Source organism: Mesocricetus auratus, unplaced genomic scaffold, assembly GCF_017639785.1.
Source record: "Mesocricetus auratus isolate SY011 unplaced genomic scaffold, BCM_Maur_2.0 Super-Scaffold_100714, whole genome shotgun sequence".
Taxonomy (NCBI): domain Eukaryota; kingdom Metazoa; phylum Chordata; class Mammalia; order Rodentia; family Cricetidae; genus Mesocricetus; species Mesocricetus auratus.
Window position 1 is genome coordinate 617,500 of NW_024429270.1, and position 20,010 is coordinate 637,509.

The 20,010-nt window shown below is 51.7% G+C and overlaps 1 protein-coding gene across 2 annotated transcripts; it reads left to right on the forward strand.

The window, feature by feature from the left end:
• The first annotated feature begins 534 nt into the window (after positions 1–534).
• On the forward strand, positions 535–10,742 carry Cx3cl1 (C-X3-C motif chemokine ligand 1). Of its 2 annotated transcripts, XM_040740755.1 has the most exons (4): positions 535–757; positions 3,274–3,333; positions 6,238–6,358; positions 7,948–10,742. In XM_040740755.1, the coding sequence occupies exons 1-4, from the start codon at positions 688–690 to the stop codon at positions 8,906–8,908; spliced, it is 1,212 nt and encodes a 403-aa protein (XP_040596689.1). In that variant the 5' UTR covers positions 535–687; the 3' UTR covers positions 8,909–10,742. The 2 variants fall into 2 exon arrangements, with proteins under 2 accessions (XP_040596689.1, XP_005078674.1); XM_005078617.4 differs by lacking the exon at positions 3,274–3,333 and having other exon boundaries at positions 565–757.
• Positions 10,743–20,010: the final 9,268 nt, after the last annotated feature.

Sequence of the window (20,010 nt, forward strand, 5' to 3'; positions counted from 1 at the left end):
AAGGACAAAAAAACAGCTAAGGAGGCCTGAAGGCCCGGATTCCCTCCATGCCCTAGGCAGTCCCTGACTCTGCTGTCTTCTCCTCTGTGGTCCTGATAAGTTTATTCTACACAGTGAAGCGCTGTATGGTTTGGAATGGCCCCTCCCCTCTCCGGGACTCAGCTTCCCCATATGTCCATAGGAGACAGGACTGAATCATTCTTTCAGCAAACTGTTTGCAGGGCTGTGTGCTGAGCTCCGCAGACGCATTGGAGGAAAGGTACTTGGAGGGTCTAAGGAGTGAAGACTGGGGGTTCTGCATCACATGCGCGAAAGACCCCGACTACCCCCAGATAAGGCTTGGCAGATCCGGAATGGCGGGGCCTAGCGTTCTGCATGTCCTTAGCTCTGTGTCCACTTAGTCCAAACCTAGGCTCTCCAGGGAAGGTGGCCCAGTGTGCCCCCGGATTCCCGCCTCGCCGCTCCGGGAGCAGAGCTCCGCGCGCGAATGGTTCCTTGGCAACCTGGGAGGAATCCAACCGCAGCCACAGGCTCTTCCTCTCCCCTCCCACCGCCTCCTACTGCGGGCGCCGGGGGCGGAGGCTGCCAGCCCATTATAAAAAGCAACCGAGATTGGTGGCGGAGGGGACTATTCGGAGCTGCGACTCGGCCTAGCCTTTCAACCCACCGGATTCCTGCACTCCAGCCATGGCTCCCTCGCCGCTCGCGTGGCTGCTGTGCCTGGCCGCGCTCTGCCATCTATGCGCCCTGCTGCAGGGTGAGTGGGTCTCGACCCTGCTTGGGGGAGAAGGGAGGAGTGTGTTGGGGTGCAGATAGCATTTCCCTGGGGGAAGCCCCCCACTAGTCCCAGCCACCCCAGTGGGGCAGGAGCAGACAGCGTGTGTGGGGAGGAGAGTGAGGGCTGGGAGAACCTGAGTAGCCTCCTGTGTGGTGGACTGGTCTAGTTCTTCCTTCTGAGGTTAACTACAACGTGTGTAAGCCCTGGCCCGAGGCAAGAGAAGAGTCAAGACTTTCCTCTAGCCTGATTTTCAAAGCCCCCAGGGGTAGTTAAGGTCAAGGTCACTGCAGTTTATGGATGGGGCTTGTCTGTGTACTGTCGTGCAGCTTGTCACTCCCTCTGTCTGTGTCTCCCCATCATCCTGGCCACCTCCTCCAAACCCAGCTTAGAAATTATTTTATCTCCACGGGCTTGCTTTCTGGACTCCACTTACCTGGCAGTACAAGGTGTGGACATTCCTAGTGACATAGGGAAGGAAACCCAGAGATGGTTAAGGGTCTGTGGGTGCTCAGCCAGCACGCAGCCGTGGAGAGAGTGATGCTGACCGCCCCACCTCAGCTAACCTCTAGAGTTAGCCCCATCCCTGGGAGGACCCGGGCCATTTGGCAGGTGGATGCTCAGAGAAGGTTGCACATCGCCTTAAGGCACACAGTAAAGCTGGGAGTATAAGAACCAACCCCCAGCTTCCAGAATATCTCCACGGAACTAAATCACCAGTGCCACAGGGAGCTGGTGATGAGTGGGTAGGGAGTGGGGGTGGTGAAATAAAATTGTGCCTGGCTTTCTGCTATCTGAGCTCTGGCAGGCAGGCCTGGGATATCTGGGGACAGGGAACAGTGGTAAGTGCTTGCTGTGTGTCCCTGAGCTGGGTCTTGACTTCTCTGGTTTTGGCTGCTGTGCCTGTCAGCGTAGCCATTGCCTTGCTGGTGATAAGGCTCCAGTGTCTAGGGAGGCACTTTGGAACGTGTGTATGGAGGCAGTGGGATATCATTTTCACTAAGCTTGCGGGAAAATCCCAGGCCAGACCGGAAAGGAGACCCTGAATGTTTGAGGTCTGAGGACCCTGATCATGGTTGCTGGCTTTGCTAGGAGATGGTGAACATGACGCAACCCTCAGTTTCTTCTCCCCCCTAAATGAGGCATTCGGCTAGGTCCACCCTGGCGCTCCCCAGCAGGGGGTGGTCTCAGGCTTTAGGGCTGCTGGAGGCAGGTGCATGGCTGGTGCAGGGCTTCTGCGTCAGTCCCCAAATGTGGGTCTGCAGGGCTGTGTCAGGCGATCGCTCAGCGCTTTATGTAACCAACCTGCAAATGCAAGTTAGAGCAGGGAAGACTGCTCCCCAGCACTGACGCATTCACTCCCACTCAAGTCTCAGCAAGAAAGAAAAGAGAAAAATCTGCTTTCTGCTGTTACAGCCTGCTTCCCCCACCCTCAGTGGGGGTGGAGAGGGGTAGGGGCAGACAGCTTCGGTGTCAGGTCCAGGACCCTGTGGGTTTAATTAAATGCTCCCCCACTTCTCTGTTGGTCAAGGTTTTATGTGCCGTAAGCATTTCCCAATGCATCTTGTCCATTCACCTGGTAAACACAAGTAGGACACCTGCTGTGTGACAAGCACATGTCTGGGTGCTGGGACCTTCTTTTGCAGTGAGTTAAGGGGCCAAGGAGCCCAGCTGAAATTTGACTGCAGTACACAAAATAAACCCTAAGCCCTTTGGTCTATTACGAGGAAAGAGCATTGCAACTCGTGTGGTTTGCTTGGTTTTTGTTGTGTTTCTGATACGGGGTCTTCCCATGCAGCCCAGGCAGGCCTCAAACTCATACTCATCCCGTCTCAGCCTCTTGGGAGAGGGCTGGAGTGGGAAATGTGCTGGTCCCAGCCTACCATGTTGACATTATCTATGGGAAGAACGTCAGGGAACGGATGAGCTCTCTCCAGGGTGATGGTCCTTGCAGGTGATATTTGGCAATTTCCAGAGACATTTTTTTATTATTACAGATGTCCCAATATTTTTGGCTCCTGGCATAGAGCCTACAGCATCAGCCTCCACAACAAAGAATGCACAGGCCCCAGATGAGTAAAGGCTCAAGCCCTCTCTGTTAGTGCACCCAGGACCCAGTGTGTCTTCATAGTCCTCAAGGGACAACCTAAAGCACACTTCTTCCAGGAAGCCTATCCCGATTACTCACATTTGAAAGTTATTTCACATTCCTGTAAATCCTAGTGTGTTTGTGCATGACCAGAACGTTTAACCCTTTACTAGGATTAAACCAGCTCTGCCACAAAGTAGACTGTGACTGAACCTCTCAGATCTTCTGCATCTGTAAGAAGAGGGTAGCAATGTGCCCTTTGCAGGGACTGGGGGCAGATAGCACAGGAGCTGATGCACAGTAGGTGCCAGCAGAGAGGTTCTCATTCCCATCATCTAACCTGCCTGTAGATCTGGGGCCCGTCTGAAGAAAGAGACAAGCCCTGTTTACCCCCCTCCATGCCTCACAGCACCCAGCTCAGGACCTGCAAGAGAGAGGAGCCAGCACTTGTCCATGGCCTCAATAAATGGTGATCGCTACAAACAAAATCAGCATCTGCATGAGGAAGCGCTCAGTGTTAAAGACGAGAAGGCTCCTGGCTGTGTATAGACTCAGAAGGAATTCAATGCTGGCTGACTGATGCATGCATGCTTGGATGGGTGGATGCATGGATGCATGGATGCATGGATGACTGGATGACTGGATGACTGGATGACGGGTGAGTGGATTGGTGACAGACAGTAGGTGAAAAGAAACTGATGGGGATGGTGGGACTTTGAAAGAGTGACAGATGGGAGGGTGGGTGAGTTGTGTGGGTGGATGGATGGATGGGGATGAGTAGAAGGTAGTAGCTAGGAGGATGGGGGAAGTAGGAGGGTAGAAAGATGGGTAGGTGGCGGGTGGATGTATAAATGGATGGGTTTGTGGGTGGATATGTCTAAAGGAGGGACAAGTGGACTGAAATATTACTTTATTTTATGAATATTTGCTGAGTACCCATGTTGTGGTCGGTGCAGAGATACATGGTGACAGTGAGACAGACAGTGCCATCCCGGGGTCCCTGACTCATTTGGTGGACAGTAGATGGCCGACTGCACAGAAGCTCTGCCTCCCTTTCTAGAAATGAGAACTTTGTTCTCCCCCAGTCAGTGACATAGCTGTCCTGGTAGGGCCAAGTTCTGATCCCAGCCATGGGGCTCGTACCAGAGGTTGACTTTGTGGCTCTGCACTGCTTTGCAGGTGACAGTGGTCTTCTCTGTCTGGGTTCTTCCCTGTCACACAGCCTCCTTTTCCCCCTCCTGTCGGAGGTCACCCCAGGGCTTTCTCCGGAAGGTATCTGCCAGATCCATGCAGGAGTGGCCACCAAGCTACTGCCACCAGGGACTGGGCAGGGAGGAGGAGTACAGTGAAGTTATTCTTAGGTCCACTGGGGATGGAGGAGGGTTGACAAGTCTGTGCTATAGTGTGTGTGTGTGTGTGTGTGTGTGTGTGTGTGTGTGTGTGTGTGTGTGTGTGCATGTGCAGGCCAGAGGTCAACCTCAGTGGTGTTCCTCAGGAACTATCCACTATCCACCTTGTTTTAGAGAGTCTCTTCCCTGGGATCCGGAGTTCACTGATTCGTCTTTACTGGCTGGCCAATGAGCCCTGTCAATCTACCCATCTCTGCTCCTCCAGTGCTGAGATTACAAGCACACACTACCTTGCCTGGTTTTCTATATGGTTTCTGAGGCATCAAACCAGGTTTTCAAGCTTGTGTGGTAAACACTTTACCTACTGAATCATCTCCCTAGCCCTAAACTGCTACTTTCATGTCCTGGTTCTTGGGGAGAGAGTACAGCACTGTGATTCAACCAAGGAGTTCAGGAGCTACAGTGCTGGCCTTTGATGACCCCGCTCAGACCCACAGCCCAAGCTTCCATTCCCACAATGTGGAGTGGCCCACAGCCCACGGAGCAACGGGGAGGCCAGTTGGTTAGGAAGTCCAGGTGTGCGTTTGCCTTTGGCTAGTTCTTTTTTAGGGGTTGTGCTGAGGACAGCCAGCCTCCTGCATACCAGGCAAGCACTGAATCCCTGAGCTTCACCTCCAGCCTCCCGTGTCATTCTTGGCAAGGTGTGTTTGCACGCCCACATCTGTGTAAGCATTTGTGCACAAGCAGTGTGTTTTGGTGGGGGCTGCAGAGCATCTAGGCTCCCAGGTCCTAAAGACTGAGCCAAATCAGCTTGGCCCCTCCACATTACTTCCTGGAGTCTCGGGTTCTGGGTGCTCGACATGGTCTTCACCCAGATCTAGAACCCGAGCTCCTCTTCATTTTTTTCTCCCCATATTCCATGAGTATACACTGGGTAGACAACAGGACACTCTGCTGGAAATTAAGAACAGTGGTTCTCAACTGGGGGTGGTGACCCTTTTGGGAACTGTCGAATAACCCTTTCACAGGGGTCTCATAAGACCATCTGCCTATCAGATGTTTACATTATGATTCATAACAGTATCAAAATTACAGTTATGAAGTAGCAGTGAAAAGGATTTTACGGTCGGGGGGTCACCACAACATGAGGAACTGTATTAAGGGGTTACGGCGTTAGGAAAGTTGAGAACCACTGATTTAGAAGGGATTGACAGGAATAGAATGCTAAAGAATGCAAAAAGTATCAAATATTTATATCAGATAACTGGGTTTCTCCACTCACAGAAACCCCTGCCCAGGGGCTTTCGCAACGTAGATATTTGGATGGTGCGCCCCATTCTGCCTGCCTTTTCTCCGGAACTTACCTCACTCATTCTGCAGAACACAGGGGCAACCTGCTCATCAGACTCCCTGCCCCCATTTCCAGGCAGGGAAGCTTACCTGTTCCATGTGTGAGGAGCAGGAGGAGGGTGCAGGTGTAGGGTGATGACTAACCGCATGACTTACTGTGCCAAAGACAGGGATGGGCAGGGCAGGTAAGACCACAGGCCAGGGAATGGGACTGAGCAGGCCACTCCCTCACCATGCAGGCTAGGTGACCATAGGCAGGTCTGTGTCTTCCTTATATCCCTCTCCCCTGCTATGACTTCATTTTAAAAAGTAAACCCTTCCTAGCTGGGCACCGTTGGCCCACACCTTTAATCCCAGCACTTGCAAGGCAGAGGCAAGTGGATGTTGGTGAGTTCGAGGTCATCCAGAGCTACATAGAAGGTGTTGTCTTGAAAAACAACAACAAAATTAAATGCCTCCTAGGTGCCAGGCAAAGGGAGCTTAATAGATAAAGGTTTATTTTTACCAGCCCAAAACAACTCCAGAGGCAGACTCCTGATGTCTGGCAGGCTGTCAAGGAGTGTCAGATGTGGGTCAAGGGCTCTGGCTTGGGAGTGCAGCCAGAAGAGGCTGAAATGGGGATGGGACACCAGATGCCCAGGGGTCCTACTGACTGGGGGCCTCTGTGGACTCAGGTCAACACCTCGGCGTGACGAAATGCAACATGACCTGCCACAAGATGACCTCACAAATCCCGGTGACTTTGCTCATCCACTATCGGCCGAACCAGGAATCATGCGGCAGGCGCGCCATTGTGTAGGTATCACTCGGGCCTCAGAAGGCCCTGGGACATCCCAGCCCTCTCCTGCCCGCCTCACCCTGGGCTTCCTGCCAAAGGCAAGTACCCCCGTGTTCCAGGCCCACAAGCTACCTCACTGACCTTAAGATCAGTGGCAAACAGCAGAGGTGAGGAAAGGCTTCCTGGATGGCCCGCAGTGGTCCAGGGGGAGCGCCCAGGATGGCGCTTTCTCTCAGGACGGAGTCCTGTTTACACAGTCCTCAGCCCACTAGAGCCCATGGGAAGGTTGAACGAGGTGGCTTACCGGAGCAGGATCCAGACTCCAGCAAATTAGCCGGGGGCCCTGGTCACTTCTTATCTCTACTCCTTGGTTTCCTTGCCTGAGAGCTGAGTTGCAGGAGGGAGTGAGGAGATGGAGGAACTAAAGTGATTGACCAAGCACTTGGAAGGCTTGAGGATGGCTGTCACCAAGTGACAGAAGAGCAGAACCCTCAGAGTATCTGAGCAGAAACAGGCCCAGTCAGTCATTTTCTACCTGGCCAGTTTGGTCCCTTGTTCTGTCTGGGGCACATGGTGAGTATTGCCCATTTTCTCAGTCCGAGTCTGTTCCCCAGCACTGACGGTGGCCCCCTGAGCAACCTCAGCCATGCAGGAAATGACCAGAGCCCTTTTTAACTCAGGCTCTACTAGCGGAAGCCCAGTGCTTCCTGTCCCCTAGACATCTTCCCTAGGGGTGAGGTTCAAAATGTATTCCTGCCTGCCCTCTCTACTTCTCAACCATGGATTGCTTCTTCCAGACACCCCCAAAGAGTTCCTTCTGTCTTCTAAGGAAATGGACGATGGGAACATGGCAGCCTTGGGCACACTCATCTGTCAACTTCATCTTCCCACCAGTTAAATGGGGTTAGCATGGCAGCTGCAGTGTAGACTGTGTATGGCCTGCAGAGGCTGTAGCATGGAATGGTCATCAGCTCTGAGCTGCTGTTGGGGCGAAGCAGCCGCGCACAGCCTCATGGGAGGCTCTAGACTTAGACCATACTATGCAGCTTTGGCTCTGAAGAGCTGCTTCAGCCTGAGGAGGAAGTTGGGGCTCAGAGGGCAACCATCACCATGGGACAGGGAGCTTATGCACAGGATCATTCCAGAGCGAGGAAACCTGCCTTGTCACATTCCCGGTGTCAGGGAACACCTATGGCATCCCCAGGCATCCCCAGAGAACTATGGAGTCCAGAGCTGCTTGCCTTGATGCTAGTGATGTAGTTATTAACACTAATTATTCCTGAATTTTAGGATGCCATTTCTCTAGGTCGCTTACCCTTTATTTTGCTTAACAATAGCACAGAAGTAGGGTTCCCACTTGCCTGGGACTTTCCTGGTTTTGAGAGGGGAAGTCCCTCAGGCTGAGAATGTCTATTCTGAGGTAGTGGGTTCCCCTCCAGACCACAGGCATTCATGTCTCAGCCAAGGGCTAGGGGACATAGGAGACAGAGTGACCCACACTAGTAAGTCAGCACAGCTGGCCTGCAGGGCATGTGGGCAGTACCCCCCACCACCCCAGCCTGGCTGTCTAGAATCTGGCCTCACCAGCTCCCTGTCTTCCTTATAGCTTGGAGACGAGACAGCACAGACATTTCTGTGCTGACCCAAATGAGAAATGGGTCCAAGACGCCATGAAGTATCTGGACCGCCAGGCTGCTGCCCTGGCTCAGAACAGTGGCAAGTTTGAGAAGTTGGTCAATGTGACATCTGGGATCACCGTGGCCACCAGGGGGCTGTCCCCATCTGTACTGACAGAGCCTGAAGCCACAGTGACTTTGGAGCTGACTACTATTTCCCAGGAGTCCCAGAGGCCTATGGGAGCTTCCCAGGAGGCACCAGCAGCAGCAACTGGGTCATCTCCCTCCACTTCCGAGGCTCAGGATGCAGGTCTTGCCACCGGGCCTCAGACCACTGGGAATTTTGAGAAAGCTGTCATCTCTACCACCACTTGGCAGAGCTCTGCTGCCTACCAGTCTGAATCTAGGCTCCAGCCTGAGGAAAGGGCTACCGAGTCCCCATCCACTACAGCCCCGCCTACCCAGGCACCCACCACTTCCCATTCAACCCCGGAGAATGCTGGGTCTAAAGGTCAGACCCCCAGTCTAGAGACATCTCTAGGGTCTGAGGAGATAAACCAAGCTCATATTGATAATTTGCAGGACAGGGGGGGGCCTGGCAACACGGCCCATCCCTCAGTGGCCCCCATTCTCTCTGAAGGGACCCCCAGCCGGGACCTGGTAGCTTCAGGCAGTTGGCCTCCCAAGGCGGAGGAGCCCATCCACGCTACTGCAGATCCCCAGAGGCTGAGTGTGCTTATCACTCCTGTCCCTGACTCCCAAGCAGCTACCCGGAGGCAGGCAGTGGGGCTGCTGGCCTTCCTGGGCCTACTCTTCTGCCTGGGGGTGGCCATGTTTGCCTACCAGAGCCTCCAGGGCTGTCCCCGCAAAATGGCAGGGGACATGGTAGAAGGCCTCCGCTATGTCCCCCGTAGCTGTGGCAGCAACTCATATGTCCTGGTGCCAGTGTGAGCTCTCTGACTGCTGGTGTGTCCATAGTTTGATTCAGACGGCTGTCTGGGGACCCCCATCCTCATACCCACCTCCACCCGAGCTGGGGCAATGGGAATGGGGAGGCTGGGTCCTCCAGGAGCCGTGTGCTCCGAGCCCCCCGTTGTGGCCCTGGAGGCCACCTTTTACCATTACCCACTTATCAGAGACAGCAGGTGACCTTCCAGCTCACCGATATTTGAGACACTCCTCTGCTGCTGGCTGGTTGGAGGGGCCCTTGACATCCCAACCCTAGCGAGCAATTATTTATTGAGCCCCCAGCCCCTGTGACACCTGTTCCCTGTGAGCACCGTGGTCCGCCCAATCTCACAAGCAGCAGGTCAGGCCATCTGCCTGTGCCCCTGACCTCCCCGTGTCCCCTGGGTTTGCTGCAGTCGCCAGCCCTTCCCCCTCCCTGGCCAGCTGCGGTGCTATCTCTCCTATGTCTCCCTGACCCTGTACAGAGCACACACCACCACCACCACCACCGTCAACGCCCGTGTTGTGTCCTTTTTTGCATGAGGTTAACGCCTTGTTTCCTGGAGCTCTCTGGGAAGGGAGAGGAGCTAGTGAGGGTCTTTGATGGATCCCTCCCCAGACTGCCGTGAAGGCATGCTGCATCTGAAGGCAGGGCCCAGTCCCCACTCGGCTACCTGCACAGCAAGCTGCCCTTCTGGGAAAGAAAAGAAGAGTGGCCCAGAGATGCAGTAGAGATGGCCCTGACATAGTCACTTTCCCTGAGATCCGTGTCCCCATCCCCGGATGCAGCTCCCCGCCCTTATCAACACTGACAGTCACTGCCATCCCGCTGGGCTGACACACCTTTGTGCACCCTGTGACTGCAAGGCTGGCAAGGGGTGACGTGAGGGTTCAGGTCCTACCCTGTGGGCCCCAAGGGGAGGCTGGGTTGGGGACTTGCAAGAACAGAGGCCAACTCAGAAGGCCCCTCTGTGTCCTCACTAGGCACCCCTACCCTGCTCACCAAGGTTACAGCCACGGGTCTGCCCCGCCTGAAGGACACGCCCCGGAAGGAAGGGGAGGCAGAGGAGCCAGGGGAGGCACCTGGAGTGGCCACACAGCTGATTTAAGCCTGGGGCCTTGTACTTGTACTTGCACAGCCCAGATGGTTAGAGGCTGGATCTTCTCTCAACTCTGAAAGCACTGTTCACGCCAAGGTCTCACCTTTGCCCCACTATAGGCAGGGTCAGAACCCTGTGGAAATTTCTGGAAGGGACTTTGCCCTGGGCATAAAGTGACTGCCACAGCCTCCCAGCAGGGGACAGTTGGGTAGTACCCTAGCTGGAGCTGGACCTGCAGACCTCGCCCCTCAGGGCCCCTGGTGGTAGCTCTCCCCACCCTGCTCCTGATAGCCCCAACCCTCCACCTTCAGAGCCTTCGCCCAGTGACTCACTCCTTGACCCGTGGAAGCTCAGAACAGTTGGCTCTGTCCCAGAGTGAGGAAGCCAGCCCCTTGGCGACCCTCCCTCCTGGGAAGCTTGTGGGAGGCTCTGGCCTGGCTCCAGGGTACTCACTGAGGGCTGGAGGAGGAGAAGTTTATCCTGAGTGCACTTTATCCTGGCTCCTTCAGAGGGGAGCCTTCAAGGGTAGGGAAGACCCTTCCCTATTGAGAAAGCTGCTGGGGCATGTGGTCCCCTTGATGGACTTTGTGGGTTCTCCCCAGCAGGATGTGGGCCGAGACGATCTGGGGAGGCCTTTGGAGGGAGTTGCTCAATCCTTTGGCTTTTCCAAGCATCATTATCAATGTCTGTGCCATTTTGTATTTTATTAATAAAATTTAAAAGTCTTGTGAACCAAATAAGGGTGCCTTTTCTCTGGGGCAGACCTGGGTAGGGACAGAAGAGGGGGCAATGGGGTGGGACAGGAGATGGGGGCAATGGGAGGGGGAGGGGACAGGAGCGGGGGCAAATTCTGAGACCCTGTCCTTAGCTCATTTGCACCAGGTGCAGGGACTCTACAGAAGGCATTGCAGATGGGAATAGGGAGTGCTGGGCCGGCTCAGCACTGCCTTGCTGCGGCAAGGTGAGCCAGTGCCTTCTTCTCTCCGGGCCTCTACGCATGCCATGCGGGTGTGGCCGGTCTCTTGATCTGGCAAGACTCAGGATCCCTGTGAGTCCTACTCAGTGTCCCAGGAGCCACCGCCTAGGTACCCCTGATCTTGCTGTCACTGGTCTTGTGTCCACATTTTCCTCTACAGTGTCTACTCATTCCTGGTGAATATAATGATGAGAGACGGACCAGCTCTCCTCAAGAAACCAGGAAGTTCCCTGACATGACCCAAGTGTGAGCTGTTGTGCAGGTTGAGAACAGCACAGGGTGTCAAAGGTCAAGTCCAGCCTATTGGAATCTTAAGATGGACATTTTTTAAAAGCAGGTTCTTCCTCTCTTCATTTTGTATATGTATTTATTATTTTTTGAGTAATACTAAGACCCAGGGCCTGAAGCATGCTAAGCAAGTGCTGTACTCCTGACCTGCACCCTCAGCTCTTTTCCATGTTTTGTTTGGAGACATTGTCTGAATTGCTCAGACTGACCTTGAACTCATTCTGCAGCCCAGGCAGGTCTTACAAATCCTCCTGCTCCAACCTCTTGAGAAGCTAAGCTTACAGATTCTGTAATTATTAAATATTGATGTTATTAAATATCAGAACATCGTTCTATCAATAGCATCTTAGATTCAGATGTCTGTATCAGAATCTTAACATTAGAGGCAACATGGGACTGGAGAGGTAGAGAAGCAATTGCGAGTGCTTGCTGCTCTTGCAGAAGGCACAGGTTTGGTTCCCAGCATTCACATCAAGCAGCTCACAGGGGATCTGATGCTCTCTTCTGACCGCCACAGGTACCTAGCATGCACATGCAGACACGCCCACACACGTAAAGTGAAAATAAGTTATTCTTCCAAAATAAAATTGGAGACAGCATTTGGAACCAGGGAGTTAGCCACATACATTCGTCTTTCTATATCCTCTCAGTGGCTGCAAAAGATGCAACCCCATGGCCTGTGTCCCCTCAGGGTGACAGGTGGGGGTTGCAAGAGGGCGTAGAGCCTTTGTAACTCAGGCTCCAGGCTCACGGGGCTCCAGTAGTCTCCATTTGTCACCATCGTCCTCCTGGCTTTCCTATGGTAAGATTATTTTTCTTGGTGCTCCTGTTTCTACCAAAAACGCATCAACGAAAGGCAGACCATGACTTCAATTCCCTCACTTCTGGGGCCCCCTCACCCCAGGGTTTCTTACTCATTTGCACTAGGAGCAGCAGGGACTTGCAGCTCCTGAAGGGTAGGTGCTGCCTCCCTACCTCCATGCAAGCCGCAGCCAGCCCTCCCTCTGTGGTGGGAGCGCTTCAGATCTGCATCCTACTGACCTGATTCCCACATCCAAGAAGGAACTGCTGCAGCCTGTTGGCCCGGCTCTCCCCATCCTGCAGGACATGGAGACAGGCTTTCGGCTGGCATTGCTGGAGGTGTGAGCAACATCCTACGAAAGTTCAGGAAGAGGAAGGGAGTGGGGAAACCTGGATCCCGGTTCAGGGCTCCCCAGGGACCTTGCAGAACTGTGGCCTCTCGTTTTCTCTTCCACTTAGCAAGCTAGACTTAGCCAAAGCAATTCCTACCACCAATGTTGAGTTTGAAAGGGCAGTCAGTCACTCTGAAACCCCATGCAATCATGCTGATAGCAGTCATTTTTTTCTTCATGGTTTCCACATGCCAGGCTGTGCGGCAAACTCTTCCAGCAGTGAGCTTTACCGTGCAGGTCAAGTTTGCCAAGGATATGTGAACTTGGGCCGAGGGTGGAGCTCAGTGGTGGAGCAACTAGTCTATCCCCAGGGCAAGACATGGAGATTCGTGACTTGCTCCAGTCCACAGGTCCTGCAGAGCTGGCACGTGACCAAGCCTTTCTCCAGATTTCAAATCCTAGGGAATGTGTCGTTAGGCTTTGAGGGTTTTCATTTTGGCTTGTGAGACCAGCTCACCCTGTGTGGCCCAGGCTGACTTTGATGCTCTCTCCCCTCATCTCTCTATACTTACACTGCAAGGAGTCCAACAGGCATAGAGGAGCAGAGCTACCTGCCGAACAAAGCCTAGACAATCTATCCTCCCACATCACCCCTCCAAGTTCATGGATGTGTGCCACCACGCCCAACGAAGCCCCGTTTCTGCAAGCACGAGCCCCGAATTGTTAAGTGTGCAGAGCTCTGGGCCCCCTGAGACCTCTTGCACACAGCCCCTAGGAGTGCGGGCCTGAACTCTCACCAAGCTGCAGCCTGTGTTCCTCTCCCATTGCCTCCACCTTACATGTAGACGTTGCTGTGTGGCCAGAGCGTAGAGCCGCTGCAGCAGGTGTACCCCTCCCTGAGGGGCGTGCACCCCTCCCCGCGGGGCGTCAGGGGCCCTGGCAGTAGCCAGCCTCAGCCTTTTGCCCTTAGATTCCCTTCCATCTGTGGCTCCGGTGTACATTCCCCAGAAGGGCGAGGCCAGACAGAAAAACACACAGATGAATGGCTGGGAATTCCCAGCTTTGTACTGAATAAAACATGTTTTGGAGAGAGAGAGAGAGAGAGAGAGAGAGAGAGAGAGAGAGAGAGAGAGAGAGAGAGAGTATGTGTGTGTGTGTGAATGTGTGTGACAGTGAGTGTGTACAAGTGTGTGAAATGTGTGTGAGTGTGTATGTGTGTGTGAATGTGTATGTGAATGTGTATGTGTGTTAGTGTGTGTGCAAACACGTGCATGTAGAGTATATATGTTCAAGTGTGGTATGAGCATGTATACAGCTGCTTTGAGTGATAGGGAGAACTCAGGGGCCTCAAGAGTCCATGCACACCCTAGACTGATGACTGGGAGGACAGCATGGAACTGATCCAGACCCCCTGAATATGGGTGTCAGTGAGGAGCCTTAGGCAATCTATGGAGCCGTGGGTAGTATTTGTCCCTGGCATACAAATGGACTTTGGCTGCCCATCCATATGGAAGGATACTCTCTCAGCCTGGACTCTTGGGGGAAGGCCTAGGCCCTGCCGTGGATGACATGACAGACTCTGGAGATCACCCATGGAGGGCCTCACCCTCCCTGCGGATCAGAGTGGAGATTGGGAGGGGTACTGGGGAGCCTGGGGAGCAGAGGAGGAGGGGAGGGAGAGGGAGCTTGGATTGACATATGAAGCAAGCTTGTTTCTATTTTAAATTTTAAAAATGAAAGAAAAAAAGAAGAAGAGTTCATGTACAAGTGCTCAGTAAGCAATGTCTCAACTCCAAGGGCTTGAAAACCAAGTTCCAAGCTGGCTTGCCTGAACCAACAGCCAAGTTCAGCGTCTAGGACCTCAGAGGGACCTCTGTAATGTCAACACATTGGCAGTGTCGCCTCCACAGCCAGGAGAACTCCAGAGCAGATGTCCTTCCTTAAGCTCCAGGGGACTCTGCTGCCCTAGGGGGCAGAACAGAACTGTTCAAGATGAGTGCCTTTTCTCTAGCAATACAGGGACACAACATGGGACTTGCTGGCTGTGTGACTTTGACCAAGTTACTTACCCTCCCTGGATCTTGTTTTTCTCCTATATAAAAGAATAATAACTAATCTCCGAGTAAAGAAGTCATGACGTAATCCTCACCAAACATTAAAGAAAAGTGATGTGTCCCAGTGGATTTGCACAACCGATGATCCATGTTTCCAAATGGTTTGGCACCCCCACCACACACACACACACACACACACACACACACACACACACACACACACACACACACTTTAAGACATGATCTTGGGGGCTGACTAGACGGCTCAGAGGTTAAAATCACTCCCTGTTCTCCCTCCCACAGCAGGCAGCTCAGAACTGCTTGTAACAATAGTTCTAGGAGATCCAATACCCTCTTCTGGCTTCCAGAGTCACCATATCATGTACACATACTCTCACACAGACTTCCACATAACACATAAATAATGGAAAAAGACAAGATCTCACATAGGCCAGACAGGCCTCAAACTCATCATATAGGTGATTATGAATTCCTAATCTTCCTGCCTCTTCCTCCCCAAGTGCTGGGATTGCCACCATGCCTAATTGGGTGGGGTGACGGGGGTAGGGCTGGATATCACATGCTGCCCAGGCTGACCTCAAACTATTGGGTGCAGGATTCTCTCAACCTCAGCTTCCCAGTTATCTGGGACTACACGGTATTACTGAGCATTCAAATAAGAGCATAGACCCACAGGTGACCATAAATAAATACCGTCTTCCCGGTCTTCAGTAAAGTAAAGAAATATATCTGGTGTCAGAGTTCCCTTGTGCTTGTAATCCCATCACTAGAGAGGCAGAGGCAGGAGGATTGCTGAGAGTTCAAAGCCAGTCGGGGCCATAGTGTAAGACCTGTTTCAAAAAAAGGAAGAAGAGGAGGAAAAGGAGAGGAGAGGGAGGGGAGACAGAAGAAAAAGGACATTATGGTATTATTAAGCAAATAAGAATAGTCTGTAGTTTGCGGGTGGAGAGACGGCTCAGTGGTTAGGAGCGCTGGCTGTTCTTCCAGAGGACCTTGGTTCAGTTCCCAGCACGCACATGGCAGCTCATAAGCATCTCTAACTCCATCCCAGATTCTCAAGGAATCTGACGCCATCTTCTGGCCTCCTCGGGCACTACAGGCACATGGATACACATCCATAAACATAAAACAAAAATGCATACATGTAAAAAAAATGGTGCTATTTCCCCCTAAGCTGTTTCTTGCTATTTAAGTTGATAGGGATTTTCTCTATTGTTTTGGACTTTAAAGTAAAATTATTGAATCACAAATGACTCAAACCAGACCATCAAGAAGCTTGGACGGAAAGGGAAGTTTTTAAATTCTCGAGTCCTTGGAGACTGGGGTTGTTATTGATGCCCCTGGCTTGCTGCCTCTCAGGCACATGACTTGGCACTCCTCTTGGGCTTGTGGGGGTTGAGCCTGCAGCTCTGGGGAGTGAGATGGGAAGTGTGTAGACCTCAACTTGGCAGAGTTTGCAGTGACTGATTAGACGGACTCCCGTCAGAACCTCCGTACTGCAGGGAATAAGTGGGGTCTGAAGTGAATGTGTGCTGTTGACACGGCCATGCCCTGTCAAGGACTTGAATGCCTCAGCCCCCAGGGAGTGCCAAAGCCTTCCCCGGTGAGGCTCAGAGGGATGGCAAAGCCTTCCTTGGGTCCAAGAGAAAGTATTGGCGGCATGTGCAGAAAATGTCCTGAAGCTTCCTCTCCCCCACTCCCACGTTTGTGGTCTAAGGACTGCTTCTCTGCAGAGCCCGCTCCCTCTGAGATTAGCGAAACCTGTCTCCTTGCTCAGCTGTGAGCAGTCACCCTGACTTTTCATTTATCTGTACATAACAACCCCATCTCCCCGTTCAACTGTATATATAAGCATACCGAGTTTCTGGGGTGCTGGGGCTTCTCCATCAGATGTTTGTACCATTTCTTCAAAGACTCTCGTTAGGGTTCTGGGACTGAAGCTGACAGAAAGAGGCATGGTACTGGCTAAATCTCTACAACGTTCCAGGAAGTGCCTGGGTCCCAGGGCACACGGGACATGGAGCTTCTGGCTGTGGAAAGAGCCCAACTGATCAATATAAACATGCAGGGTTTTATAAGCCTTTGTGGTTTTAATCTGGGAGGGTTGGAGTTGCTTATGAGTCAGCATTACCAGCCCATTCGGCTGGCTCTGACACCATCAAGAAAAGACAAGTTCTGCTTGGAAGGTGACTGAGCACCATTCTACAGCATCTTCTAATTTGGACACAGATCTTGTATCGAGAGCATCACAGGCTGGCCTTGAATTGGCTATGTAGCAGAGGATGACCTTGAACTCCTGAACGTCCTATCTCCAGGTTCCAAGTGTCAGGATTACAAGCACGCACCACCATACCCAGCTGAACACTGTCTCTTAATTGACATAAATATGCTACCCTCATGCCGGCGCTTTACTCACCCACACTCAATGAAGAGGGCACGGGCACCTACAAGGGCCTTCAGCGGCCTTCGACTCTCATCAAATGGGTTCTAATGAGCACACAAGGGAGTAAACAGAGAGAATGCTAACACCTTCAGGCACAGCTCTGCCAAGTGCCCTGGTCAATCTAATGCTTTTCAAGTATATTCTCTAAGTCCAGAAGTGGCGAGCTGGGGCTCGCTGGATGTCAGGGTGCATTGTCACAGCTCTGACCCAGGACCGACAACGGCACTTTCTGTATCAGTGGCCTACAAAGACTCCCATTGGTCAGTGAGCCCCAGCTTTGTCCACCTGTTGTGGGTCCTGCGTCCTTGTCCCCTACTATGATGGCTATTCTTGGCGGTCAACCTGACCACATCTGGGAGGGATTCTGCTTGATTGGATCATCTGAGGTCAGAAGACCCGCCCTAAATCTGGGTCACACCAGGCGCAGCAGCCCAGCTTTTGAAAGCCAGGCTAGTTGTTCCTGTTAACCAGAACATGACTTTTGTGCCACCCAGCTCACCCTAAGAAAGGCTCGGAGCTGCACTGGGATCCAACACACCCAGTGTAGATGCTAGCCAGCTGATAAAGACTTTCTATTGGCTTAAACCATGTCCATGCAGTCTTTGTGACGAACACCCACAACATTGATGAAGGGATTTTAAGGCTCGGTGGAACCACAATGCTAGAGTAGGTACACTGTGTAAAACCTAATCCTCCACAATGGGAAGGCCCAGAAGACACGCCCCTCACTAATCCTATAAGATGCCAAGGGGTGAGAGGGGCACCAGCATGTCTGAAGAGCTTTGTAGGTGCCCTTTTCCTATTGGTTGATTGAATTCAATGGGCCTAATCGACCCCAAAGTAGCAGAGGCTGGTGGTAGCCCTGAATTCCAAAGGTAAGGTGATTGTAGTTATTGTAATGGGCCGTATAGAAAAAGCAATGTCCATGATGGCCTGACCTGTACTGAGCAGCATAGAAAAAGTGACCTTTGGTAGGGGCTAATCAGCCATGGTGTTTCCAAGCACGAAATAGATAAGAAGCCTACTGCAATTTTGCTTGATCTGTAAAAGCAGGAAAAAAAAACCTTTAACTTCAGTAAATTAAAGAAAGACTACAACATTGGATCATGACAAAAGGGAATCTTGGCCCGGGAATTGACTTTCCAGACTTGAGCAGATTTTTCTGACCCAGAAGCCCCTTAAATGAAGGGAAAACAGACTCCCCTGAGGAAGGACCTTGATAAAACACCTAAGAGTTTTACTGTCAGCATTTCCCCAGTCATTCAGGATGGATGGCCTTTTGTTTGTTTTTGTTTGTTTGGTTGGTTGGTTGGTTTTGGTTTTTTGAGACAGGGTTTCTCTGTAGCTTTGGAGCCTGTCCTGGACCTTGCTCTGTAGACCAGGCTGGTCTCAAACTCATAGAGATCCACCTGCAGCTGCCTCCAAAGGGCTGGGATTAAAGGCTGCGCCACCAACGCCCGGCAACTGTTGTTTCCTTCCCCCAGTTACAGTTACCCGACTGATGCCTTTTACATGGGTTGCTGTACACTGAGAAAAAGAAAACCATCAGACTTCTGGGTCGATTGGATCCTATTAGAATTCATTCTAATTCCAGGAAATCCCAAGAAACACTGAGGCCCTCCAGGTCAAGTAGGAGCTTATGGAGGTCAGGCCATTAACCTAGTTTTGACTAAAGTCCGTCTCACAGTAGATCCAGTGGGTCACTCATCCTGTGATTATTTCCCCATCACAGAATGTATAATTGGGATAGATATACCTAGAAATTAGCAGAATCCCCACTCTGGTTTCCTGACCTGTGGAATGAGGCTTATTGTAGTAAAAAAGGCTAAGTGGAAGCTTTTGGAGTTATCTTTACCAGGGAAAATAGCAAACCAAAGCCAATAGGGCATCCCTGGAGGAACTGCAGAAATTCGGCCACATTCAAGACTTGAAAGATGCAGGGATGAAAGATGCACCACATCTCCCTCTAAGTTTCCTATTTGACCTGAGCAGAAGACAAAAGGATGGAGAATGACAGCTGACTACCGCAAATTTTGCTCAAGGGTGGGAAGGGTTCCACTAGGAAAAGTTTGATTTCCTGTTCCAGAGATCTCAAATTCTGCTAAGCTTTGGTTCCAGAGTGGGGAGTGCTTCTGCCTGGAGACACAAGCATTCCACTGAACTGGAAGCTCAGACTCTCATCTGGCCACTTGGGGTTTCCGATGCCCTTAAACCAACCGGCTAAGGAAGGAATAACCGTGTTAGGAGGGAAGATTGATCCAAAATACCAAGGGGAAATTGGATTGCTTCTCAGTGGGAATAAGGAAAATTACATCTGGAGTGCAGGGGATGCTTTAGGGCATCTCTTGAAGCTATCACACCCTGTGATTAAAACTACAAGAACCCAATACAGTCAGGATGACAGAGGGCGCAGGCTCTTCAGAAATGAAGGTATGGATCACTCCTCTAGGAAAAGAGCCAAGACCTGGGAAGGTGCTTGCTGAGGGTGGAGGACACAGAATGGGTAATAGAGGAAGGTAGTTACAAACGCCAGCTAAGGCCACGTGACCAGTTGCAAATATGAGAAGTATAATTGGCATGCATGTTTCTGTTGCAATTTGTGATGTTTGCTTTCTTTCCTGGATTTCTTTATCATGTGATGTAACATCAATTGAGGTTCTATCAGTGTTATCATATTTGACTTATGAGACACTACAAGAATGCCCCTCAAGCAACATTAACACCTGTTCTAAGATGCATAAAGTGCTTGAGGTTGTATGTGGGATAGATATATTCTGTTAGGCATAATTATGGCCTGGTTATTGTTTTCATTTGGAAATCAGGCATGACATGTGTCAAGGGATGGACTTATGATGGTTATTCCTGGCTGTCAATTTGACTATATCTTAAAGTAATTAGAAACCCACACAGCTGGGCACACCTGTGAGGGATTTTTCTTGGCTGGATCACTTGAGGTAGGAAGACTCACCCTAACCCTGGGCCACACCCTCTCGTGGCACCCCACATGTAGGACTGCTCTTCATCTGCTTGTCCTTGCTCTCACTAGCAAGTCCATTCCTTCACTGACATTAGAGCTGACTTCTTTGGGAT